The sequence below is a fragment of the Miscanthus floridulus genome, chromosome 8 (genome assembly GCF_019320115.1).
Source record: "Miscanthus floridulus cultivar M001 chromosome 8, ASM1932011v1, whole genome shotgun sequence".
NCBI classification, from domain to species: Eukaryota; Viridiplantae; Streptophyta; class Magnoliopsida; order Poales; family Poaceae; genus Miscanthus; species Miscanthus floridulus.
The window spans coordinates 125342110-125369982 of NC_089587.1; the positions used below are offsets into that span (position 1 = coordinate 125342110).

At 42.9% G+C, this 27873-nt stretch overlaps 1 protein-coding gene across 1 annotated transcript; it reads left to right on the forward strand.

The window, feature by feature from the left end:
- Positions 1-930: 930 nt before the first annotated feature.
- On the forward strand, positions 931-27659 carry LOC136473488 (uncharacterized). The gene is made up of 6 exons (XM_066471127.1): positions 931-1166; positions 1247-1481; positions 1573-1671; positions 1763-1867; positions 23815-27080; positions 27320-27659. Exons 2-5 carry the CDS (start codon positions 1287-1289, stop codon positions 27028-27030), a joined length of 3615 nt encoding a protein of 1204 aa, XP_066327224.1. The 5' UTR covers positions 931-1166; positions 1247-1286; the 3' UTR covers positions 27031-27080; positions 27320-27659.
- Positions 27660-27873: the final 214 nt, after the last annotated feature.

Below are 27873 nucleotides of genomic sequence, written 5' to 3' on the forward strand. Positions count from 1 at the left end.
ATCGTCTCCATCTGCATGCGTGTTCGTTATTGAATATGTTTTCATAACAGCTTCTATTAATATTTGTATATAGATTTAAAGGATATTTTAGTTTATGTGTTATGTAGATATATGTTAAAGTAATTAATTTATATTATCTTTCTTGATGACATATATGGATAATTTATATGCAAAATTAAGGGTTACTTTGTGTTATATGTTCATGGTGGTAGAGGTGGGTAGTTTAGATACAAATTTAGGAATTATTTTAAGTTATGTTCCAAAATGGCATATGGTAGACATTTAAGTTTAGAGGCTATTTTAAATTATCTTTTATAATGGGAGAGGTAATTAATTTAAATAGAAATTCAGGGGCTAATTTGTGTATTTTTTTCATAATGGCAGTGGTGGGTAATTTTTATATAAAGAATTGATCTAATAATAATTATTAGTGATGATGATTAGAGTTCACTAAGTTAGGCCAGATACTTCTAATTATTGTCAAATTTTCAGGATTTATCTTTTTTTTTTCTAACTCTTTTATGTGCAGTCTTTGCCCTCTGATCATTAGACTCTTGCCCCCGGCTTGGGCCCTCTCCCCTATCTCTTATTTCGATTGTCATCCATGGTGATCTCATCAAGAAATTTTGCTTTCAACCACGAGGGTCTCATCTAATAAATACTCTCGCTGTTTCTTAATAAATAAATTCTTAGAGTATCTTAAGTAGATCCTTTTTATGGTTGACTGATTTTATAGTGAATAAGGATTATTTATGTACGTTTTTTAGGGAATGAGGATATTTATTTTTCTATTAATATATTTTGTCAGATGTGCATGCAGAGTCAGGACAGAGGTAGCTGAGAATCCCGCTATACTATGTGGTTGTGAGGCTGTCATCCACACTAAGAGATTGTAAAAGTGTCTCCATGAGATCGCCCAGCTAGCGAAGAGGACAAGACACTCAGTTGTTCATCATTTTAGTTCTCCAGTCTGCGCCAAGCATATTATTGCTTAAGATCGTAACTTGTTTCTGAGTCTCTTCTTGGAAAAGAAATTTAACCCTGGAGCAATTGTGATGTTTCGGCGGGGGGAAGGGCCGTTGAAGGGACGAACCTCTGAACCAAACGCTCCAGGTGAAACAACTGTCCAAAAGGTGGATAAAATAGAATTCTACGGTCCCATAACTGTAAGTTGTTTTAGTTTTTCTAGATAAATAGTAGTTTTTTATGTGTCTAGATATGATATATAACTTACGGTTTGAAACAGAGGCGGCTGACTCTGTAACACGGCAGGACTGCCACGGACGATGGACGAGGATGACATGGGTCGGATAGCAAATATGATAGCAAATATGAACTACAGCAACAACGAGCAGTTACCGGCTGGTGATTGGCAGTTACGACAGGCTGTTCCGTTTGACGATCCTTATGAGCAGTTATCCGCTACTCTGTTTGGCATTCCTTCCGAGCGTGGCCCCATCGAGCGGCCTCGAGCGTGGAAGGTAATTTTCTATTGGTACTTTTTTTTTTGCGTTTACCACTGGCTAAATACATACACATTCAATATAATCCTTACCGGCTGGTGATTGGCAGTTACCACAGGCTGTTCCGTTTGACAATCCTTATGAGCAGTTACCCGCTACTCTGTTTGACATTCCGCGTGCCCCCATCGAGCGGCCTCAAGCGTGGAAGGTAATTTTCTATTGGTACTTTTTTTTTTGCGTTTACCACTGGCTAAATACATACACATTCAATATAATCCTTACCGGCTGGTGATTGGCAGTTACCACAGGCTGTTCCGTTTGACAATCCTTATGAGCAGTTACCCGCTACTCTGTTTGACATTCCTTCCGAGCGTGGCCCCATCGAGCGGCCTCGAGCGTGGAAGGTAATTTTCTATTGGTACTTTTTTTTTTGCGTTTACCACTGGCTAAATACATACACATTCAATATAATCCTTTTGATTCCAGAAAAATATTAGTTTTATTTCTCAGTCTTTTCTTCAAGTTTAAACTTGAAGAAAAGACAGAGAAATAAAACTAATATTTAAATTCATTTTTTTTGGAGAAGTGAAGGAGATATATTAAAACTCGGCACAGTGCATCCCAAATTACATATGAAAAAAAATCTGAAATAAAAAACAATATTATATCTAGATTCTCCTGTCTTCTTCCCCAAAGTCATTCCTCGAATGCCGGGGCCAAAGTACAGTCCTTATGTCGAATCCAACGACCTAAAACATTGGACAAGCCGCAAGATCCAGCGCTTCAGAACCAGTTCAAAACGCATCTAAATCGATGAAAAAATATGGACAGTTGCATCGTCGTCAGCAGCATATGATACAGATTCATCACCTTCAAAACACCAGGTACTTGTTTGTCAATATGCATAGAAAAACAACCTTGTACTACTTGTCAAGGTCACATGTACCTTGAAATGAAGATGCACAATCATCATAGTGAGACATCTTATTTCTAATATATGGAACATGGGGTCTAAAATATAGAGTTAGTGTATTTGCATCCTCTTCAACAAGAAGTGTCTCAACAATGCCAGCCTCAACACAAGCGTTTTTTACTTTTTTCTTAAGTCACCTACGAAGTGAGAGCAACATATTACAAATAGGTAACTTATGGTAAGTGACATAAATTAGTTATATGAATATTTCTAGATTTACCTCTCATATGGATAGCACCAACGTGCTAGGGCAGGACCACCTAATTGTGCATCATAAGACAGATGTATGATGAGATGTTGCATAGCATTTAAGAAACCAGAAGGAAATATCTTCTCCATTTTGCAAAGAAGCAATGCAACATCCTCTTCTAGAGAGCGAACAACATCTTTTCTAAGTTGTTTGGCACACAATTGCCGATAGAAGAAACTAAACTCAGCCAAACAACACCATACATTATCAAACCCACGAAATACTACGGGGAGCAACATTTCCATAAAGTGATAGTCATGACTTTTTAGTCCAAAATTTTTATTTTACAGTAGATCACACCACACTTCGGATTGGATGCATATGCGTTACGGAACTTTAATTCATTGAAACATTGAAGGATGGTTGTCTTATCATCTTTGTGAATGCTGAATGGTCCTCTAGGCCTATCCCACTTCCCATTGCTCTTTTGCACCAAATGCATGGAAGGATGGTTACATATAATAGCCAAATCTAGCCTAGATTTCACATTATATATTTGGTCTTTTTAGCATTGTCAAAACATGTGTTCCGTATGGCTTCACCCATATTCTTTTCATTATGCATCACATCTATATTGTGGGGAAGTAGCAACTTATGGAAACATGGAAGCTGCCTAAAACAATGTACGTGTGTCCAATTGTGCAATCTACCATAGGTTTGTGTATCACCTGCAAACTTGTCCACATGGTGACGAGAGTCAAACATAGGGGTATGTTAAGTTCTTGGGAGAGAGACTCCCGAACTACAGACCCCCGACCGATCCCACCAGGATCACTCAGGGGCTATACCCATCGGCTATATGCTCACGTGTACCCTCTGGACAAAAGTTGGGCAGAGCCCGAGCACGCCCACGACCTCTACTCAGGGCTCAGGGGCTCACCAAGGCCCTAAGCTCCCGACCAATGGCAGCCCGAGCCTAACTCTAGCTCGACCCTAGCCTGAGCTGTCACTCAGTGAAAGGTCCAAATGGCTAGAGGGGGTTGAATAGCCAATTTAAAAAATCTACAAGGCACTAAAGCAATTGATTAGTACAACAAACGGCGTAATGCAAACTTGCTCTAGCTCTACAAGGGTTGCAAGCCACCTACCCAACAATTCTAGTTGCTATGATCCCTAGGCACACAAGAGGCTAAGTCACTACTCACTAAGAGCTCTCAACAAGGCTACACTAAAGAGCTCCACTAGATAAAACTAAGCTACCAAGCAAGCTCTCAAAACTAGTTACACTAAAGAACTTGCTACAACTATTTTGCAAGAAAGTAATGGAGTGAGTAGGGTGATTATACCTCCGTGTCGAGGAATGAACCAATCCCAATATGATGACAACAAATCACCGGGAGAAATCCAATCAGAAGAATGACATACGATTTTTCTCCCGATGTTCACGTGCTTGCCGACACGCTAGTCCCCGTTGTGTCGACCAACACTTGGTGGTTTGGTGGCTAAGAGGTGTTGCACGACCCTCATCCAACAAATGGACACCACAAGAACCTACCCACAAGTGAGGTAACTCAATGACATGAGCAATCCACTAGAGTTATCTTTTGGCTCTCCGCTAGGGAAGGTACAAGACCCCTCACAATCACCGGAGCTGGCCACGAACAATCACCAACACGTGCCGAAGCTCCTCCGATGCTCCAAGCTATCTAGGTGGTGGCAACCACCGAGAGTAACAAGAACTCCACAGCCACAACGATCCCCAAGTGCCACTAGATGCAATCACTCAAGAAAATACACTTGGAATCACTCCCAATCTCACTATGATGATGAATCAATGATGGAGATGAGTGGAAGGTGTTTGCTTAGGCTCACAAGGATGTTAGTAATGTCAAAGTGCCAAGAGAGTGAGCTCCAAGCCGGCCAAACACTATTCATAGATGGCCAAGCGAAATAGAGCCATTGGTCCTGCGCAGGCGCGACCAGACTTGCCTGACTAGATGCACCCCAACGTCCGATAGGTCCTGGCCATCCACGTGTCGCACCTTTGAATTCTACGCGTTCGATCTCAACGAATAACTCTCAGTCGTGTGAAACGTTAAGTAACAACCGGACTCAATGCTTGAACGACCGGACCCTAAACCGCCGAGCGTCAGATCAATTCCAGTAAGGTACCAGAGATGATTTTTATGGATCGAACATGTCAGGTCACTAGGGACCAGACGTGTCCTAGAGTCCGGTCAGTACAAGCCTCGCGCATGGCAGTGACATCAGCGACGACCTCACGCACCCCCTGCATGTCCGATCACGTCTCTTCTCCAACGTCCAATCGTAATCCCGAGCCACGCCCTCTCTACTGCGTGTGACCAAACGCAGCCTCAGCGTCAGGTCACCGCATCTGATCGTTGCACCGCACCCTTGGCCAAGTCATCTAGCTCGGCTATAATTGATCGGACGTGCCCGGGGTGAGTCCGGTCACCCCGGCGCTAGAGTCCGGTCGCGTGCCTTCTCCTCCTTTTCTTTTTCTAAGTTTGCAACCACTTCGCCCTTGCTTCCAACTTGCTAACCACAAAGTGTAGAACTTGTGCTCTCGTGTGTTAGCATTTTTAAAGTATTTTACAAGGGTCAAAGTTAGCACACTTGGTTCCTAAATGCATATGCAAGAATCATGTCACCAAGTGGCACTTGATAACCGCTTAGCCAAAGATTTTCCCTCTTTATAGTATGGCTATCAATCCTAAATCACTCACACCCTCTATGGTGTCTTGAGTGCGAACCAAAAATGGCTCCTATCATAATACCTTTGCCTTGAGCCCATTTTTGTTTTTCTCTTTCTTCTTTTCCAAATGTGAAGCACTTGATCATCTCTTTTGTGGCCATCACACCTTCACCATGACCATCATCTACCTTCACCACTTGGATTGGACTACCTCATCTAAATCACATACTTAGATTAAAGGTTAGTCCTAGGTTTCATCAATTATCCAAAACCAAACTAGGGCTTTCAATCTCCCCCTTTTCTGTAATTGATGACAAGATATTTACAAAGATATTCAATGAAATATTTTTGGATTCATGTTGCTTGCCCAAGAATATTACCATGTGTAAAGGTTATGGACAAGTTTCATCAACCCAAATTGGTAGTATTAGCTCCCCCTACATATGTGCTATGAGTTTGGATTTGAAAGCTTGCACATATGCATGGATTGGAAAGTGTGGGAGAGTAATAGCTACCATATGATGCTAAGGTGTAAAGAATGGACCTTTGAAACATGATACCAATCGGAGTTGCCATTTGAACACCATCCTTAGCACCATGATTTGTTAGATACCACTTGAAAAGCAAAGACAAACTAGATACCTCGTGAGATCAACATTAGAAGCAAGGCTCTAGTATCATTTGTAAAAGATCAAGGTATATCTAGCTATCCTATGCATGCTAGTTTTCTAGAATCTAGCATACACCACACAAACATGGATAGGGAATTTAAGAACTTGTGCCATGCAAGCAAACATATGTAATGCAACATACAAGTTTATGAGCTTGCTCCCCCTACTTGTGTGCTTCAATTTTTAATTGATCCCCTTACAATGTCATTTCATTTATTTGCTCCCCCTATCTCTTACTATCTTTGTGAATTTCTCTCCCCCTTTGTCAATGATTAACACAAAAGGTGAGCTCAAATTTTAGATAGGTTGTGGTGAAACTATGTGAAGTGAGGATTATTTTCCCAATTTGGTTCAATCTAGATTATTTGCAAAAGATATTTAACTCGGTTTGATCTAAGGACAAGCTTCTTCACACCTCCAAATAAGGGTTATCTTGTACCATGTTGAGTTAAACACTTATAGCTCATTCTCTGGATTAAACACTAGGTTCACAAGCCCACAAACATGTCATATATTACCACTGGATCATGTCAAGCATAGAAGCAATAGTGGTACCATACAAGCATCAAATTCATTTGATTTTCATGAATGAGCCTAAGACATGATAGGAATGACTATATGCACTAAGCAAGTCCTTAGCAATGGATGAATGATATATCAATCAACTTTACCTTGCTTTGCTCGAAGGAGACACATGTCATATAATGGGGGTGCATCAACACATATTTGAGAAGTCAAGTATGTTCAATTCATTCCTTAGCTTACAAAACCTCTTCTCATCAAGTGGCTTGGTTAAAATATCAGCAAGTTGATCATCGGTGCCCACACTCTCAATGCAAATGTCCTCTTTTTGTTGATGATCTCTTATGAAATGATGGCGGACATCAATGTGCTTTGTTCTTACATGTTGAACCGGATTGTTGGTGAGTTTCACGGCACTCTCATTATCACATAGCAATAGCACTTGTTTGAACTTGATTCCAAAATCATTCAAAGTGGCCTTCATCCAAAGTAATTGAGCACAACAACTACTGGTCGAAATATACTCTGCTTCGGCGGTTGATAGTGCTACACTATTTTGCTTCTTTGATGACCAAGACACAAGCGATCTTCCCATGCAATAATTGACATATGCCCGATATGCTCTTTCTCTCAATTTTGCATCCCGCATAACCGGAGTCTGAATAACCAATTAACTCAAAGTTTGCTCCTTTGGGATACCACAATCCAATATTTTGTGTATGCTTCAAGTACCCCATTATTCTCTTTGTTGCCTTCAAATGACTTTCTCTTGGAGAGGCTTAAAATCTTGCGCATATGCATACACTAAACATCACATCCGGTCTTGATGCGGTCACATAGAGTAGGCTTCCAATCATAGACCGATACATCTTTTGATCCACCATGTTGCCACTAGCATCACTATCCAAGTTACCATTTGTCCACATAGGTGTATTAATAGCTTTGTCCTCATCCATTCCAAACTTCTTGAGCATGTCTTTGATGTACTTGCCTTGACTCACAAATGTGCCATTCTTCATTTGCTTGATTTGAAGACCAAGGAAGTAACTAAGCTCTCTAATCATAGACATTTCAAACTCATTAGGCATCATCTTTCCAAACTCTTCATAAAAGTCTTGATTAGTTGAACCAAAAATAATGCCATCCACACATATTTGCAACACAAACAAGTCCTTGCCAAAAAATTTTTGGTGAAGAGAGTGGTGTCAACCTTGCCCATAATGAATCCCTTAGAGAGTTGGAAGTCCCTCAATCTCTCATACCATTCTCTAGGTGCTTGCTTCAAGCCATACAAAGCCTTTTTTAACTTATAAACATGGTGGGACTTCTTGTCATCTTCAAAATCGGGAGGTTTCTCAACATAGACTTGTTCATTGATGTACCCATTAAAGAATGCACTCTTCAAATCCATTTGATAGAGCTTGATGTTGTGGGCACAAGCATAGGCTAACAAGATCCTAATTGCTTCCAATCTTGCAACCGGGGCATATGTTTCTCCAAAGTCAAGACCTTCAACTTGAGTGTAACCTTGAGCTACAAATCTTGCTTTGTTCCTTACAACTATCCCATCTTGATCTTGCTTGTTGCGAAAGACCCATTTGGTTCCAATCATATTGTGTCCCTTAGACCTCTCAACTAATTCTCATACTTGATTTCTCTTGAAGTTGTTTAGCTCTTCATGCATGGCATTGATCCAATCAACATCTCTCAAAGCTTCATCTATCTTCTTTGGCTCAATGAATGACACAAATGAGAAATGCTCACAAACTGATACCAATCTTGATCTTATTTGTACACCTCTAGAAATATCTCCAATTATAGAGTCCAAAGAATGATCTCTTGAAACATTGGTTGGTTAGAGCACTTGCACTTGATTGCTTGAACTTTGTTGATCATTTGGTTGAGACAATGTGCTAGCCACTTGTTGATCTTGCACTTTGTCATCACTAGCACTAGCTTGATCTTGATCATGAGACCCACTAGCTTGCACATTTGAGTTAGAGGACACTTGATCTTTGTCATCTTCAACTTCAATCACTTCTCTAGGCCTTATATCACCAACATCCATCCTCTTCATTGCATTGGCCAATTAAGTGCCTCTCACATCATCTAGATTCTCATCTTCCTCTTGAGAACCATTGGTTTCATCAAATTCCACATCATGAACCTCCTCAAGAGTACCACTAGCCAAATTCCAAACTCTATAAGCCTTGGTAGTAGTTGAGTAACCAATCAAGAAAGCTTCATCACATTTCTTCTCAAACTTGCTCAATCTTGTGCCTTCCTTCAATATGTAGCATTTGCAACCAAAAACCTGAAAGTATGCAATGTTGGGCTTTCTACCATTCAAGAGCTCATATGGTGTCTTCTCCATCATGGGGTGACAATAGAGGCGGTTACTATAGTAGCAAGCCGTGTTGATTGCTTCGGCCCAAAATGAATGACTCACATTGTACTCACTCAACATTGATCTTGCCATGTCAATCAAAGTTCTATTCTTCCTCTCAACTAGGTCATTTGATTGTGGAGTTTACCTAGCCGAGAATTGATGTCTAATCCCAAACTCATCACACACATCATCAACTCTTGTGTTCTTAAATTCACTTCCATTGTCACTTCTTACTTTCTTGATTGTTGTTTCAAATTCATTGTGAATTTTCTTGATGAATGTCTTGAAGGTTGCAAACACATCACTCCTATCAACAAGAAAGAACACTCATGTATATCTAGTGAAATCATCCACAATCACAAATCCATATTTGTTTCCACCAATGCTAGTGTATGTGGTTGATCCAAACAAATTCTTGTGCAACAACTCAAATGCCTTAGATGTACTCATCATGCTCTTCTTAGGATGTGTGTTGCCAACTTATTTTCCGGCTTGACATGCACTACATAGCTTATCTTTCTCAAATGTGACATCTTTTAAGCCTCTAACTAGGTCATGTTTAATCAACTTGTTCAATTGGTTCATTCCAACATGACCAAGCCTTCTATGCCATAACCAACCCATGCTTGACTTAGTGAGCAAACACGTTGACAATTAAGCTTCTCTAGCATTGAAATCAACAAAGTATAGATTCTCATATCTAAATCCTTTGAATATCAAGTTAGAGCCATCTACAGTTATGATCTCTACATCATCCACACCAAATATGCACTTGAAACCAAGATCACACAATTGAGCTACCGATAATAGGTTGAAGTTCAGGCTCTCTACTAGTAGCACATTAGAAATACTCAAGTCATTGGATATTGCAATCTTACCAAGACCTTTGACCTTGCCTTTGCCATTGTCACCAAATGTGATACTATCAATCCCATTGCTCTCATTTTCGTTGATTGAATTGAACATTGTCGAATCACTGGTCATATGTTGTGTGCACCCACTATCAAGTACCTAATGCCTTCCTTCAGCTTTGTAATTGACCTACAAAAGAAGATCAATTCCTTTTAGGTACCCAAACTTGCTTGGGTCCTTGAAGGTTAGTTACCAAGGTCTTTGGTATCCAAATGACCTTCTTCTTTGGGCCCATAATTGACACCCTTGACACCCTTAATAAGCATGTAACAAGAATCAAATCTAATTGAGGATACATTAGGTTGCTTGTTCTTGTTAGTCTTGCAATATCGCTCAATGTGACCAACTTGCTTGCAACTAGTGCAAAACCGACCATTGTTCTTCACAATACTAGTCTTGTGTGGAGTAAATGCCACATTGCCTTTCTTGGGAGTATATCCCAATCCCTCTTTGTGGAGAGAAGATCTTTGGCTACTGTCGCAGAACCGACCAATTTATAAGAATACAAGTATAATGGCAATCCGCAAGCGGTCGCACTGTCATACTTGAACCCATATAAACCCGGTAGTCCGTCGAGTACCACGACGGGTCTCGATAAACGATTTACAACAACCAAGATCGTACAGGATTCAACATACATGCCACACATTACATAAAGTTCACAGATACTTTTCATCATCAGAGTACGAATAGAAAGTTATTACAAACCGAGTTTGATAATTAAAGCGGAAGCAAATAAGTTCGAAGATAAAGTTTCCAACATAGTTTGATACAGTGCCATGCCAGATCACGATCCACAAAAGCAAAGATAGGAATTACTAAGGAAGCCTGCCCAAGGCTTACTCCTCATCCACAGCGGGATAGAAGCAACTCTTGCAATAACCATGATACACAGTGCCATCTGCAACAATGAGAAAATAAACCCTGAGTACGAGAAGGTACTCAGCTAGACTTACCCGTCATGAACCAGAAATAAAATGACTCCAAGGATTATGCAAGGCTGTATAAGTGGACGTAACTTGACAACATTTTTGCAAAAAGGCAATTAATCTTTGTACACTTGGGATTCCTTTGTCAGTTAATTATAACTATCCATTTCTAGATTTGCAACTACCCTGTGCCAAACATGTGGTATATTATTTAGCATCATACAATAGTAACCATAGCAGGTATTGTAATTCCATATTCATCCGAACCATCAGGTTTCATAACACAGTTACTACGATGTTGGAGCTAGCCAAGTTTCTCACTATCCGGGAGAGACGGCGATTCAAATCGATTTCTACCAGCTGGGAATTTATTCCTAACACAAACCCAGATCTACCAGCCATGATAGTCTTAGGTCACCTTTGGTACAACTCAGGTACACATTTCGCGGGTCCGTACCGCGCCGCACAATCTGGAACACCAGATGCCAGGATGTTCAGGCCAAGCCTGCCCTTGGGCTTAGTCTGATCGTTCCCCGGAAGGAGCGCACAACAGAACGATTCCCGGCCTGAGTTGAATTACTCGGCTTCGCGGTCGGAACGAATTATCCGGCCAGCTAAGTGAGAGGCATGCGTTCAATCTTGTCAGAAGTTCCAACAACGGTACGGTCCTTGATCGACACAGACGGGGATAGATCCACACCCAAGACCTCCATGCCTTGTTGCTTTTCTATCGATATCCCGCCCGGTCTCCATTTACATTAACCAAGGTTCTTTTCCACAATGACAATTATGACCAACCGTGCTCCGGTATCCACCTATATCTCGCAGGTGACAGGAAATCACCCGACTTCTACCGGTCTAAGCATGGCTAAGCATATATTCGATCCTGGACCTATACCGGTTAAAGGTGTAGTTTCTGGACAAGGAATGTACATGCATCAAGTGGTTTCATTCAACTCTTATAACCTAATGCATCAATCATAAGTACGTAATTAAACATTTGTAAATTACTGGGAGACTTATAATGCTCCGGGGCTTGCCTCGCAGAAAGGAAGTAGGGCGATGGTCAGGGCACTCCGGAAGCTCTTCAGGGTTCTGCTCCACGCCTTCGGGAGCTGCGGCTTGCGGATCCTCCTGCGGGTTCCTTTCCTCTGCTTCTTCGAATTCCAGCAACGTGATCTCTTCCTCCAATCCTAGATGCATGAGTATGGTATGAGTATTATGAATGCATAATGTCAACAAGTACATCGCGTTGTTGAGTAGGTGCATATCTCTTCTCGCTTACTACTTAACTACTTCTACAATGCATCGACTACACCATAAAATAGCAGCTACTTATTTTACTCATAACTGGAGTTCTACAACTCCAAAAGCAGTGATCCTGGACTTTCTGGAAAGCTTATCAAATTCTCTATGACTTCGTTAATAACCATTTTTACAGTCTACATTAGTTTCAACATGAAACTCATCATATTCTAGAATCAGTCCGGAAATGATTTAACATGCAATATAAAGTAAGAATACTTCTACTTTATGTAATCATTCACAATTTGACAACCTAGAACCTACCAACAGTTTAAGCATACCAATTATAGTTAAGATAATATAATGGTGAAGCCCAAACTATTTATTAAATTGCCTTTATTATTTTATTTAGATATCTAGGTTAAATAATAAATATATCACAGATGTGCTTAATAAATTCTCAAAAATTTACAGAGCCTTACTAATGTTATCAAAGGACTACTATAAAAATTTCATGTCATTTTACTAAGTAGAACATCCTATACAAAAATGATAAGGAAGCAAGGCTTGAAATAGCATAAATGGAAAATCCTATTGAAAAGTGTCAAGCAACAGATTTCTTATTTTTCCTAACATCCATATGGTACTAGTATCATCTCCAATAAATATCATGAATTTTGGACTTGTAATTAATTTATAAAAATTCATGCAAGGATTAACTATTTATAAAAGAAAAATCTATAACTATAGATCTACACATGCACTGGTTCTCAAATTTTTATCCAAGCTCATGTATGACAAGAATAGCCTACCACAAAAATTTCATAATTTTTGGAGCATAGGAACTCTAGATATAAAATAAACAAATTTGAATGCATTCAAAAGCACATTTGAAATCCCTATTTAAATATCCAGAATTTCCTACTGTTGATACCAAGAATGTATTTTTCTTAAATACTACACTTCCTAAGCAACACAATCATATTTTTTTCACAATTTTTGGAGCTACCAAATTGAAGATACAAATTTCACAAAACAAATCAAAAACTGGATTCAAAATGGTTTAGCCTTCACTACTGCTGTCGCTGACAGGTGGGACCCGCTGGTCAGGGGACCCCACACGTCATCGACACGGAGCAGGGCAGCGGCGCTGCGCGGTGCTGGCGCGGCCAGAGCTCGCCGACGGCGAACTCGCCGGCGGTGACATCATCACACGATGATCTACTCGACTTCGCGCATCGATTGAGCTACTTGGGTGGCTTTCTCATCGGAGCTAGCGGCTACGGCGGCGGCCATGGCGGGATGGAGGTGCGGGTCGACGGTGAAACGCCGGTGTGGGCTACGGTGGTTCAAATCAATGCGTGGACAAGCATCTATGAACGCTGGGGGACCTAGCGCGCTAGCTAACGGAGCGGGAGGAGGACTGTGGCGGCGTGGCCACGACGACGGGGCTCACGGCGGAACTCCGGCGAGCCTACACGCGCTGCGGTGGCTTACCGGGCTTTGTCAGCGGGCACGGGGAGAAACAATGGGGTGCTGGGGAGACGGTGGAGCTATCACGGTGGTGTGGGAGTGGCCAGGCACGAGCTGCGCGCTGCAATGGCGACGGCGGAGCGGTGGGCGCTCGGCGGCTGCTGCTGTGAGGAAGAGAAGGCGCCGGGAGCGAAATGGGAGCGCGGGATGGCTCGGGCGGGCGCTGGCGACGTTAAGGCGCGCTCGGGCGCGGCGTGGCCTGCGCGGTCAGGGCAACGGCGACGCGCGGCCGTCGCCGGGGACACGCGGCGCGCGAACTCTGCCGTCGGTCGGCCACTGAACGCGTCGTTCAGTTTCGTCAGAAACACGATGGCCGAGCCTGACAGCGCGATTTCAACTTGATTTACCGGCTAATCGGTGGCTCCTTCGTGCAAACTTACTGAATATAATTTGTAGACCCATGTACCAGCTTCAAATGTTGTTCAAGGATCGCATTCTAATTCTCACCCGAACTCAAGTTATAATGCCCTGAAGGTCAGCTTGTCAGGCTGTCAGGGTTTCACGACTTAGCAAATTTCGTTAAGTGTTGAAATCAGGATTTTGATGATTCTTGTGATCCAATTTCAAACATGTTAGGAGCTGAATCATGTGATGACCCAAAAATAAAAGTTGTTCCTAATGTCAAACACTACAACATTGCTTTAGTGAACTCCTCCATGCAAGGCCTCTAACACCTAGTTCAACTTTAGTCAAACATGTCACTTTGAAATCATGATACATATTCAAACCATTACCAGATGACCAAACTAGCCCTAGCACTAAATACCAAAGTTGTTCATGATGATATCCTAAGCATGTTTGAGTAATTTGCAAGGTTATTTAAGCATTTCATGTAGTAGTCACTCATATAGCTATTCAGGTCAACACATGAAATATCGCGTAAATGCTTGATCATGAAATGTGACCTTCATGAACAAGGTTCCTTTTGTTAACCTAAGTGTAGCTAAGGTGTTATAGTGACCAACATTACACCTAGCCTTTATTTGCACATGATCATATGCATATGTTACAAGAAACACGAAATAACAAGCAATGTTTCATATGTTTCGATCAGATGTTTCAATTGTAAATGATGATTTATGAATGCTTGATGCTCATGCTCATGTTATGCAAGTCAAGTTATGCAAGGCTAACACCCGAGGTGTTACAGCTACCCAAGCACATAAGCAAGCGATCCTCACCACCATAGGCTTTGCCTAAAGCGCGAGTGAGCTCTTTGACCTCCTTCTTGAGGGTCTCATTTTCCACCATTAGTGAGGCATCACAAGTGAAACCATCACTCAAAGATGAAGTAGAAGTGGAAGTGCTACAAGAAGGGTTAGTGGGAGCAACAACGATAGGCTTATAAAAAGATTCATCAAGAATATCACATGTTAGTCCCACATCACATGACACAATCACTTGCTCCTTCTTGGCTTCCTCCATCTTGACTTGCTCGAGGAGATAGGAGTGAGCCTTTTCAAGCTTCGAGTGAGCTTTGCCAAGCTTCTCATGGGCTTCCATTAGCCTCTCATGAGTGGCATTGAGCTCATCAAAGGATTGCTCAAGAGATTTGACCTTCTTGCGTAATTCTTTGCACTCCTTTCTCTTCATCTCAAAGCAAGTGTGTACTTGCTCACACATGTCCAAGAGCTCCTCCTTGGTATACTCCTCATCATCATCACTCCTACAATCATCACTTTCACAATCATCATCACTCACATCATATTTTACCTTGGTAGGCTTTGCCATGAGGCATGTCGATGGAGTGTCAAAGATGGAAGGCTTGTAGTTGATGGCGATGCTTGCTAGTGCCTCCTTGATGGATTTCTTGTCATCATCACTAGATCCATCATCATCATTGGAGGTGCCATCACTATCCCATGTCATCACATAGCCTCTACCCTTCTTCTTCTTTTGGAAGGTCATTTTCTTCTCCTTCCTTTCTTTCTTCTCCTTCTTGTGCTTCTTCTTCTCATCCTCGTCATTATCACTATTGTAGGGACAATCCACTATAACGTGATCTAGGCTCTTGCATTTGTAGCATCTCCTCACATACTCCTTGTTGTGATCTCTTCTGTTTCTCACACCATAGTCCTTCTTCTTCATGAATTTGCCCATCTTGCGCACAAGGAGAGCTATAGCCTCATCATCAATGTCACTAGCATCTTCATCAGCACTTGATTCTTTCTTGGACTTGCCCTTGTTCTTGGATGATGAGCTAGCCTTGAATGCTACACTCTTCTTCTTCTTCTTCTTCTTCTTCTTCTTCTTCTTCTTCTTCTTCTTCTTCTTATGTTCATCTTCCTACTTCTCATCCTTGTCAACCCCTCCCCCTTTCCACATGGTATGTCTCTTGTGTCATGACATCACCTAGTACTTGGTTAGGGGTAAGTTGCTTCAATCCTCCTCTAATGATGATCAATCTCAATGTCTCAAATCTTAGAGGTAAGCACATCAAGAACCGATGAGAGACATCATCATCATTAATCTTCTCACCCAAAGCCTTCAAATCATTAGCAATCACTTGCAATCGATGAAATATCTCCAAAATGCTCTCATCATCCTTCATCTTGAAGCTTGTCAACTTGTCCTTGAGGATGTATAGCTTGGCACTCTTCACCGCTAGTGTGCCCTCATATGTTTCTTCCAATCTCTTCCACACTTCACTCTCTTTCACAATCCCTGATTTGCTCAAACACCTTGGAATCAATGGTATTGTAGATGGTGTTGAGAGCCATTGTGTTGCATTACTTGTTGGCCTTGTCATTGTTGGTGAGATTGTCCGGATCAAGAATCACAAAATCACTCTCAGTCACATCCCACACTTGGTCATTGATTGAACCAAGATACATCTTCATCTTTCTCTTCCAATAATCATAGCATGTGCCATCAAAGAATGGTGGTTTGCCCCCCACATGGTTGAACACAATTTGAGCTATCTTTTGACACCGAGGTTGTTAAGCCTTCAATCAAACGGTGACCACGTCTCCAATACTACTTGAAAGATCCAAATGGCTAGAGGGGGTGAATAGCCTATTTAAAAAATCTACAAGGCACTAGAGCAATTGAGTAGTACAACAAACATCGTAATGCAAACTTGGTCTAGCTCTACCAGGGTTGCAAGCCACCTACCCAACAATTCTAGTTGCTAAGATCTCTAGGCACACAAGAGGCTAAGTCACTACTCACTAAGAGCTCTCAACAAGGCTACACTAAAGAGCTCCACTGATGAAACTAAGCTACTAAGCAAGATCTCAAAACTAGTTACACTAAAGAACTTGCTACACCTAGTTTGCAAGAAAGTAATGGAGTGAGTAGGGTGATTATACCGCCATGTCGAGGAGTGAACCAATCACAATATGATGACAACCAATCATCGGGAGAAATCCAATCACAAGAATGACACATGAGTTTTCTCCCGAGGTTCATGTGCTTGCCGGCATGCTAGTCCTTGTTGTGTCGACCAACACTTGGTGGTTCGGCGGCTAAGAGGTGTTGCACGAACCTCATCCAACAAATGGACACCGCAAGAACCTACCCACAAGTGAGGTAACTCAATGACACGAGCAATCCACTAGAGTTATCTTTCGTCTCTCCATCGGGGAAGGTATAAGACCCCTCACAATCATCGGAGCTGGCCACGAACAATCACCAACACATGCCAAAGCTCCTCCGTTGCTCCAAGCCATCTAGGTAGCGGCAACCACCGAGAGTAACAAGAACTCCGCAGCCACAATGATCCCGAAGTGCCACTAGATGCAATCACTCAAGCAAATGCACTTGGAATCACTCCAAATCTCACTATGATGATGAATCAATGATGGAGATGAGTGGGAGGTGTTTGCTTAGGCTCACAAGGATGTTAGGAATGTCAAAGTGCCAAGAGAGTGAGCCCCAAGCCGGCCAAAACACTATTTATAGACGGCCAAACAAAGTAGAGCCATTAGTCCTCTGCAGGTGCGATCGGACTCGCCTGACCAGATGCACCCCAGTGTCCGATCGGTCCTAGCCGTCCACGTGTCGTGCCTTTGAATTCTACGTGTTTGATCTCAACGGTCAACTCTCAGTCGTGCGAAACGTTAAGTAACGACCGGACCCTAAACCGTCGAGCGTCAGATCAATTCCAGTAAGATACCAGAGATGATTTTATGGACCGAACGTGTTATGTCACTGGGACCGGACATGCCCTAGAGTTCAGTCAGTACAAGCCTCGCGCAGGGCAGTGATGTTAGCATACGTCAGCAATGACCTCACGCACCCCCTGCTTGTCCGATCACGTCTCTTCTCCAGCGTCCGATCATAATCCCAAGCCGTGCCCTCTCTGCTGCGTGTGACCGGACGCAGCCTCAGCATCAGGTCACCGCATCTGATTGCTGCACTGCGCCCTCGGCCAAGTCATCTAGCTCAGCTATAACTGACCGAACGCGCCCGAGGTGAGTCCAGTCACCCTGGCGCCAGAGTCCGGTCACATGCCTTCTCCTCCTTTTCTTTTTTCTAAGTTTGCAACCACTTCGCCCTTGCTTCCAACTTGCTAACCACAAAGTGTAAAACTTGTGTGCTCGTGTGTTAGCATTTTTTAAAGTATTTTACAAGGGTCAAAGTTAGCACACTAGGTTCCTAAATGCATATGCAAGAATCATGTCACCTAGTCGAAGTTGATAACCGCTTAGCCAAAGATTTCCCCTCTTTATAGTATGGCTATCAATCCTAAATCACTCACACCCTCTATGGTGTCTTGAGTACGAACCAAAAATGGCTCCTATCATAATACCTTTGCCTTGAGCCTATTTTTTATTTTTCTCTTTCTTCTTTTCCAAATGTGAAGCACTTGATCATCTCTTTTGTGGCCATCACCTTCACCATGACCATCATCTAGCTTCACCACTTGGATTGGACTACCTCATCTAAATCACATACTTAGATCAAAGGTTAGTCCTAGGTTTCATTAATTACCCAAAACCAAACTAGGGCTTTCACTCGGGCCAGCACCCTATGCCCCAAGTGTCAGCCAACACGCCAAGCTTCCAAGACATCGGTGGGCTCAGGTGCTCCCCGACGCCAACCCATTCAAGCAGGCATGAGGTGCTGCCGGCTGCTCCCTTCATAAGGTCACGCAGGTGGCATGACACAATAGAACAAAACCGTTCCATCGGCTCTAGGGGCGCTGGGCTCTCGGGCCCACCCGTCAGCCCCTAAGCCGATACGCCTTCACCACCAAGGAAGCATCAAGAAGTCTCACCCAGTGGAGGTCGAACCACAATAGACAAGCCTTGACGGTCAAGTGTCAGGGGCCTTAGCGACGTCAGACGGTGCCCACAGCTCCCCTGACTCCACGACAACACCAAGGTCCATCCACGCCGTAGCAGCACCCTCCTAGACCCCAGCGCACAAAAACTATAGATTGTAGCCTAGAACCGCCTTGTACCTGACCTTCCTTAGGATATAAGGGGAAGGTCGGCTCCCAGAGACAGGGGCTAAGCAATCTGAGTTTAGTCGAACATTGAGCGACCGAGAGGAACAACAGAGTGTTCCTCCCCTAACAACCCAACAAGAGAGAGGACCATTTCCGTTACTAGCTGGGGAAGAAACCTCATCATCGACGAGCTATAGGATAGCACCGAGCATCCCCTGCCAAACTCTCATTCTCCTTTGTTGTTACCCTCTAATTTGGGTGCTCTTGAATACGAAGAACTACTCACTGCTTGACATAGGGCCTTGACGGCCTGAACCTGGATACATCGCCATGTCTTCTCTTGTGTTCTTGAGTACCCGAGCCACCGGTGACCCACACTTCTGACATCCGACGAACAATGATGCTTGCCACGGTAACAAACCCATGACATGGGCTTGCACATCCTCCCTCGTTAAGTACCTAGCTAGCTCATCAAACACCTTAGTGTTCTTGTGAAAAGCATTATTTTGTTTTCTAAATGCATGATCTTCAGGGAGGAAACACCTATGGGTATCAAACCAGCAAGTCTTACAACCATTTGGGAGTAGGAATCCTTGATAGCTGAATCCATGTGGGCATGACAACATACCATGGGTGCTCCAGCCAAAAAGTCCCCATATGACATAAAGTCAAGTACCGACTAAAGGTAGATTCCTCTCATTGTAAACTCCTTCAATGAAGCATCCCATGATGTGAACCCCTTCCATAGTTCTTGAAATTCATCAACTAAGGGCTGCATTAAAATCATAAAAAGTTTAGTTTTCTACCAAGATGCTCGGGCCCTGGAACAAGTGAGAAAAATATACTCAAGCCTTAAGAGTGCGCCAGGAGGCAGATTCAATGGGGTCACAAAGATTGGTCAACATGAGTAAGGCACAACATTCATATCAAATGGTTGGAAACCAACTGTTGCTATTGCAAGGCGCACATTTCTTTTTTCACTTGCAAAGTTTGGATACTCCACATCAAATTGTTGCCAAGCTTCTGTCACAAGGGTGCACCATCTTACCGCATGTTGTGAGACTGTATGATCTCATTAACTTGGATGTCTCCTCATGCATATATAGCTTTTGCAGCCTATCTGTGATTGGGAGTTAGCGCAAAACTTTGCGTGCAACCTTAGTTCGCCCTTCCTCATATCGATTAGCACCGCAAAAGTCATATTTATCTTTGTTCTTGTTATCTTTGTAGAATAGCATGCAATTGTTATAGAAAACATTAATTGTGATATATGGCATACCAATACCCTCTAATAGTTTCCTAGATTGGTAGAACTCATTAGGTAACTTGGAGTCATCAGGAAGGAGTTCATGTATTATGCCTAGTATATCATCATATTGTGCGACCGACATGTTGTATCGTGACTTCATAGCAAGAAAGCGAACTACAACATACAAGCGTGAGTGTGTGGTTCTATCATTCACCAACTCATATGCACTAGCAACCATCCTATATAAAGCTTCGACATATGTTGTTGGTTCCACATCTAGTATAAGTGGATGGTGCCCAGCAAGGTCAACCAACATTTGACCCATCCGATCAATTTCATCAAAGTCTTCTCCATTTACCACATCAAATCCATCATGTGAAATCAGCCCCTCACCATGCTCAGTCTAAGTTCACCCTTCCATAAAACAATGCCTACACAAATGCATCTTATAGTATATATATATATCATTTGGGTCTATGGTAGTTTCAATATTGTGCACAAGGACACTTAATGGTATCATTTTTAGCTACACTGATAATAGAAAATGCACTATTTAAGAATTCAGTGGTTCCATTAATCCATTCATTTGAGGGAGCTTTACCACGCTGCCAATCATTATACATCCATGTTGGGTTTGACATGTTAACTAGCTTTGTTTCAAATACTAATATATTAGATATCACAATAAAGAAAAATGCATTATTTTGGATGAAGGGACAAACATTTAAATATTCATAAGTGGACACTCAAATAAACTATAGAATAACAACATCTCATACAAAAAAATAGAACAGGTGAAGAAAGAAGTGTACTTTGAGTGAAGCAGACACCGGTGGATAGGTTTGGAGGGAAGCAGACTGCAATGGTAGAGCAGGGGCAGGGGAGACCGTCAGGGAGAGGACTGTTGTCGCGCCAGGAAGAGCAACGGACGGGAAGGGCCCATTCACGGGAGGTGACATCCTAGGACGGAGCTCACGCCGGTCGGCCGACCGAGGGCCTGGGGACACGCCTGGAGGGACGGCGCCCAGCAGCTGGTGGGCCAAGGTCAGGCGCATGGGGGAGAGCAGCAGCCGGCGGGCTTAGGCCAAGTGCACAGGAGGGGAGCAGCCGCCGGCGGCCTACGGGCCTAGGCTATGCGCATGGGAGGGGCGCAGCCACCGATGGGCTAGTGGCGGAAATAGGTGAATCGGGGGCGGCGACTGACAGGGAATGCGATTGCACCGGATCTAGGGGTGGCTGCCAGTGTGGGTTGGTGGGAGGTGTGGGGTGGCGACTAGTGGCGGTGCTGGTGTGGCGACCGGCAGCTGAGTCGGGCGTGGAGTTGTGAGCTATGCGTGGGTCTCGCCGCTTGCTATCGAGCGTGGGTGTTGGGGGCGGCGCCCGGCACGTTAGTGTTGGGATTTTTTGTTTTTTTTCTAATACATTCTCTTTTCGATAAAAGGCGCGAACGGCGAAAGCAGGGCTGGAACGCCAAAAGCAAGGTGCCAACACCAAATTGTTGCGGTGAATTAAGTTTCCCCGTGCGTGTGTAATTTTCTTGTGTGTAATCTAAATACCGATAGAATAATTAACCTTTTTTCCTGTGCATTTCTATTGACGGAGTAATTACATTTACCCTATGTGTACTACCACACATAGAAAAATTCTTTCATTTTCATGTGGGTTTACGTATTTTTGTGTCGGTATTTTGGAAACCGACACATTAATCACACATTTTCCTCTGCATTCTCTGAAAAAACTACAGAAATATTCAACACTCACAGGGCAATTCCCGTTTCCAATAGCAACGCACAACAAAAGATATTCTTCTTTCAATAAGATCAAATTATGACGGGATGAACCGAAAATTGATGCAGGTAGATATTGCCACATGCACTTGGCATCCTTCAGCTCAGGCATTCCTTTAGAAGATTGTTCCCTGCCTTTGTGACTGCACACAGCTTAATATGTAGGCTTAGAACGGGGTGTTTGGATGGACTAAACTGATCTTTATTCCATGTTTTGGATGCCAACTTGAAGGCCTAAACATGAACTAATCCTGGTCTAACAAAAACTAATAGAGGCTAAATGATGAGTAGAACTCATTAGAAAAAAAGAAAAATTTAGTTAGTCCACGTTTAGCCTATTACCCAATGACGAACTAAACTTTAGTTTGATGATCCAAACAGACCCTTATTTGATTTTCTTGAATTCCTCATATGAAGGCAATGTAACCATAAAAGTATTTTCGCCACGTGGCAATGCTTCCTAGTTCCAATCATCACTCATAGATCTAGTAGCAAGTTCAGAATGCACCAACTGCACCTCAATCCCACCGCCAACGGATGCTAAAAATGGTTGGTCAAGCACTCCGGGTGGCACCCTTGAGGCCTAGATTCGATCCCCTATAGGGGTGAATTGTAGTGCCGGAGGTAAAAAAATCCCCTCATTTGCCGCGCGCTACCTAAAATATAGGTTTGTGGCACCGGCCACTCATAGGGTAACGGGCCCCTGTGTGCGGGCCGGGTACGAGGTTCGGGGATTTTCTCGGAATAGGTGAGGAGTCCTCTACCTTAATGCGAAATGCTCAGGGGGGGCGCATGCTATAACATGCAGTCCGAGTTTTTTCAATCCCACCGCATGGTGAGTAGCGCCGTTGGAGACAAAATTGGTGCCTCGAGCTTATAATATATTCTAGTGCTGCATTCGGCTTTAGCATCTTCGTCATTTGACATCTGGCTTCATTGTGGGGTTTTGATCTATAAGAGAGATATATAATGATATGTATAGGTGGCTGTAACTTAGATGCAAATTTAATGGGTTATCTGGATTATCTATTATAATGGCAAGCTGGTAATTTCCAGATTCAAATCTAGACGATTACTGTAGACTATGTTTCATAATGGCAAAGGTACGGTGGATAATTCTAACTTGGATTTAGGGTCTACATTATATTATATATGGTGATTACAATCAATTAAATTGATAGCAAGATCTTTCTTACTTTGTAAGAATTTCCAATATTTATACAGAAAGATTTTGCCAACCTATATACAGAAAGAACAGAGATACCTGTTACCTATTGAAAGATGTTTGACCACCTGGGCATAGAAATACGTTTCCTAAGAGACTTTGGTTTTGCCTAAAAACTTTTCTCAAACATATTGATCGTATTAGGAAAGACTAAAGGATATCTTAGTTGTTTTGCTAGGACATTTCACATACTCTCTCCGTCCTGTAATATTAGCGTATTCAAGCATTCAAAAGTTATACCAAAATATAGGAGATTCTAAGGGGACATCAAGCATTCAAAAATTATATCCAGATATAAGAGATTCTAAAGGGGACAGAACAAATTTGCATTAAATAGGTGCATAAATTTGGTAGGTATTTTATTGTTACTAGCTATTTATCAATCAACACTATTAATTATGTTGATGATAGCATCTAATTAGAAAATAAAGTGAGGGTACATATATACGTGTTTTGTGTTCTCTCTTATTCTATCCTAAGATCTCTAGAATGCACTACATTATAGGACAGGTAGGATAGGGTATACAACAAGTAATGTTACTTATATTAGGCATGAGCATATACGATTTTTTTCCAGCCGAAGTGCCCTGAAATACCTATTGTTGTTGAATGCAGAACTTCCACGCGGTTACTGTGAAAGAGGCTGTGCAATGCATAACTCCTTATTTAGAGGATACAAGCCAACCAAGTCAGCACATCTACTTCGATGGATGGAGAGGGATTGGTGCATCTGCGGTCCTTACATATATAGCTGAAGACTCTCCACCATCTGTGAGAAACAAATTCGATAAAGTCATCCATATTGATTGCTCTAGGTGGAAAAACCGGAGAGAACTCCAGAGGAAAATTGCACAGAAACTAGGGCTTCCTCAGCATGTAATGGACATTTTAGATAAACAAGACGAGGAGGACGATTTCAGCGGGGCAGATGAAGGCTCTAGGATTGAGATAGTAACTGTCGGGAGAGAGATTCATCAAGCCCTGCAAGGACAGAGTTGTCTAGTAGTTTTCCATAATGGGAGCACTAACATGGTTGACTTGAATGATTTTGGCATTCCTCAACCTGCAGATCGATGGTCAAACTTTGTCCGGAAGGTATTGTGGACTTTCCGTGGAAGGCTTCATGCCATCCCAGGAATGAAGCCAGCAGCCGATCCAACACGTGCTCCTTCAAGTTCAAGTGCAGAATCAACTAAGCCTAGTAATGGTAATCAATCACAGACAGATCAGGAAGAGCTCTCAAGGGAAAATGTTCCAGCGACAGAGGGAGCAAAAGTAGACAACTCACAAGTTTATCTTTACTCGTATCTTGAGGATAGTGAAAGTGAACAGTGGAATGGACTAGTACATGAAGAAGCTGCAGAAATAGCTCAATACAGTCGTAAGCTTGGTGTCACCTCAGAAACAGCTGCATTGTGTTGCAAGTATATGTTGTTACTGAATTCCAGGGGCGTCGACGTACTGGACTACAACTGGGCCACCCATGCCTCCAACTATTGGATTTGTGATGGAATTATACAAGAATATCAACAGGACAAAGCATGGGAGGTAGCCACTGCTTTGCTCGAAGAAATGAAACTAGAGGACTTCTCATCCTATAGATTGCCTGATTTTGGTGATAACACACGCTGGGTGGTAGCCACCGATTCTGATACGGCTGAAGAAATTAAGCCTGAGACAACATCATTTTTTTGTTCTAATAACAAAAGAGGACGGGTAGCGTCATTACCCACTAAAATATTCCAGAGATCTGCTGAGAAGCTTCATGTACTGAAACTTTGCCTCTGTACTTTCAGCTTTTCTTCACCGCCTTTCCTTCATTGTCGGAAGATAAGATTTCTTGGACTGGATAAGTGCAAGGATCAGCTGAAGAAACTAGAGGAAACAAAACAAGGAAAGGAGGAAGATGATAGACGAAAAATTAATTTCTTCCAGAATCTATGGGTGCTTGACATATGTGACACAGATTGGGAGCTGGACTTATCCCCAAATATAATTGAGAGTATGCTTAAAAACATCAGGGAGATAAATATAAAGAGGGGAAGAATCTGGAGCAACAGTTATGCATGGACATGGAGACATCTACACAACATTCACAAGCTTCGAGTGATTGAACCTACATTACATTGGAAAGACGAGGGCAAGGATGAAGAGAGGAAGGATGAATTCATGAATATGTCCAAGCTGGAGCTCCTTGACTTGTCAGGGAATAGCGCAGTACAAGTGTTGCCAAGATTATCAGGCGCAAGTAGCCTCAGTACTCTGGTTCTAGATGGCTGTGTTGGGTTGACGACGGTCGCCCCTGAAGCGCTGCCTCCATCCCTGGAAACATTTAGCTTTGATGCAGGGGAAGGAAAGGACGACAACAAGAAAGCTAAGATCTCTCGCATCTCCATGGCCGGTTGTGCAAGGCTGGTGAACTTCAGATTGCGTGGATCTCTTCCGAATCTTGAGGAGCTGGACCTTTCAAACACGTCAGTCAAAACACTTGACTTGAAAGATGAGGTGGTGCAGGTCCCATTCCTGCAACGACTCATTTTGTTGGGATGTGAGAAAATTCGTGCTATACTTTGGCCAAAGGCTGGAATACCCAACCTAGTGGTGCTACACATTGACACTCGAGGAGGCACAAAAGAAGCTAGATCAAAAGCACCTCATGATGCTGATTACACTTTGGTCATCAGCAAGGAACATGAAGAGATGTGCCATGCACGTGTTGCTGTTACGGACATGAGGTTGCTTCAGTCTTTGTTGCTTGCAGGTAGCAACAAGTTTTGCTGGAACACAGCAAGATTTAATCTGAATCTCTACTTGTCTTCTGCTAGCAAAGATGATGGGCAAAACAACAGGAAGGAGAAAATGGGCCACCCTTATAACACCGGACGATCAGTTGCCTCACCTCAGCACAAGTCCCCAATCCTCAAGAGTCACCAGATCTATAGTGATATCAACACTGACAAGGCAACTGGCAACCATGGTGGCAGCAGTGCGCAGCAGTTTCAGCCACTGGACTTCCATATAGAGATTTGTGAGGAAATAAGCAGTGCTAATGTGGTCACCGAACAAGGAATCAGGGCTGTGAGATTTGTTCTTAATAAGGTCAACTCATTGCATGTGCACGACAGCTTTTCCATCAACACTGTTGTCCCTGGAAGCATGGTCACCCGTGAAAGTTGGTCCGGTCTCAAGTGGTGCTCCATCGAAAGATGCCCTGATTTGAACATTGTGTTCGCCACTGATGATGTGTTCTGCTTCCCTGAACTAGAGACATTTTGGGGGGCTCATCTTTTGACTGCACGCTGTATCTGGAGCAAAGGATGGATAGCCCTTCCATATTTTGGAAAACTTCGGGCTATAAACCTGCACTTGTGCCCCAGACTCACATTTGTCCTCCCACTGTCATGGTCCCAAACCTTGTCATCACTAGAGACCCTTCGCATCATCTATTGTGGTGATCTCAATCAGGTCTTCCCTGTGGAGGCAGAGTTTGTGAAGGAATTATCTACTGGCCATCCAAGAGGCGAACTGGAACTTCCAAACCTGAAGCACATACACCTGCATGAGGTCCCCAAGCTTCATCAGATATGTGAGGTCAAGATGTTCGCTCCCAAGCTCGAGACCATCTGGGTGAGGGGATGCTGGAGCCTCAAGCGCATCCCAGCCACCACAGACCGCCCGGACAACCGCCCTGTTGTGGACTGCGAAAAGGAATGGTGGAACAAGCTGGAGTGGGACCGAGAGAAGACTCGCCACCATCATCCCTCCCTCTTCCTGCTGCGCCACTCCAAGTACTATAAGAAGACCCTGCTCAGAAGCTCGGTTCTCCGGTGAGCCTTGCCGACCTGATGACGTACTAGCTACTCCAGTCAATGCACCTCCAGGTACACACGAATGACTAGGTTCCTCTCTCACATGCTTGTGCCCATGAGGAATATGTATGTATCATATATGCATATCTTATATGTCTGCAGCAACCTCTGCATCCTAATTGAAATGCAATATAGGAGTATGACAATTTAGAGTCAGCTGTAGCTTATCACTATGAGCAAAACTAGCTAGTTCTATTCGTTCTTTATTATAGTTTCCCCTAATCACCTCTTTTATTACTGTAACTCTCTAGGTGTCCTGGTGGATATACATCGCGGAGATGTCTCAGTTGCTACCTACTACGGCGTGCTTCCTTTCCATTGCTTTGCCACGTCTTCCGTGTGTTTTCTCAAGAATAAATTGGTGGCTGATGCTGGTTGCATTGCATCCACCAAGTTGCATTGGGTGTGCTTGATGCTATGTGAGTTCGTGTCCATGAAGCACGGCTTGTTTGCTTGGTGTTGTTTGTGTATTTATTTTGTGTGTATGCTTGAAATAAGAGGGAGGGTGTCATGTGGCTTGGCGCTCATGGTGTGTCAGTGTTTGAACTGCACGATATTTTCACAGTTTGTAACTTTGTATGCGTGATGAATTGACTCAGCAGCATGTTAACGATGCATATGCATGTCCAAATGGTTTGGTGTCACCTACCTAATTGAAGTGTTAACTATTTCGATATGTATGGCCGTATGGGGAGATCAAGGTTTTCCGCTGGTGCATGTAGTTGTTACGGGAACAAATGTCCTATGAGGGTTAGCCATGTCAAAAAAACTCCTCTTTGTGATCAAGTAAGGGAGAGTGGATCAT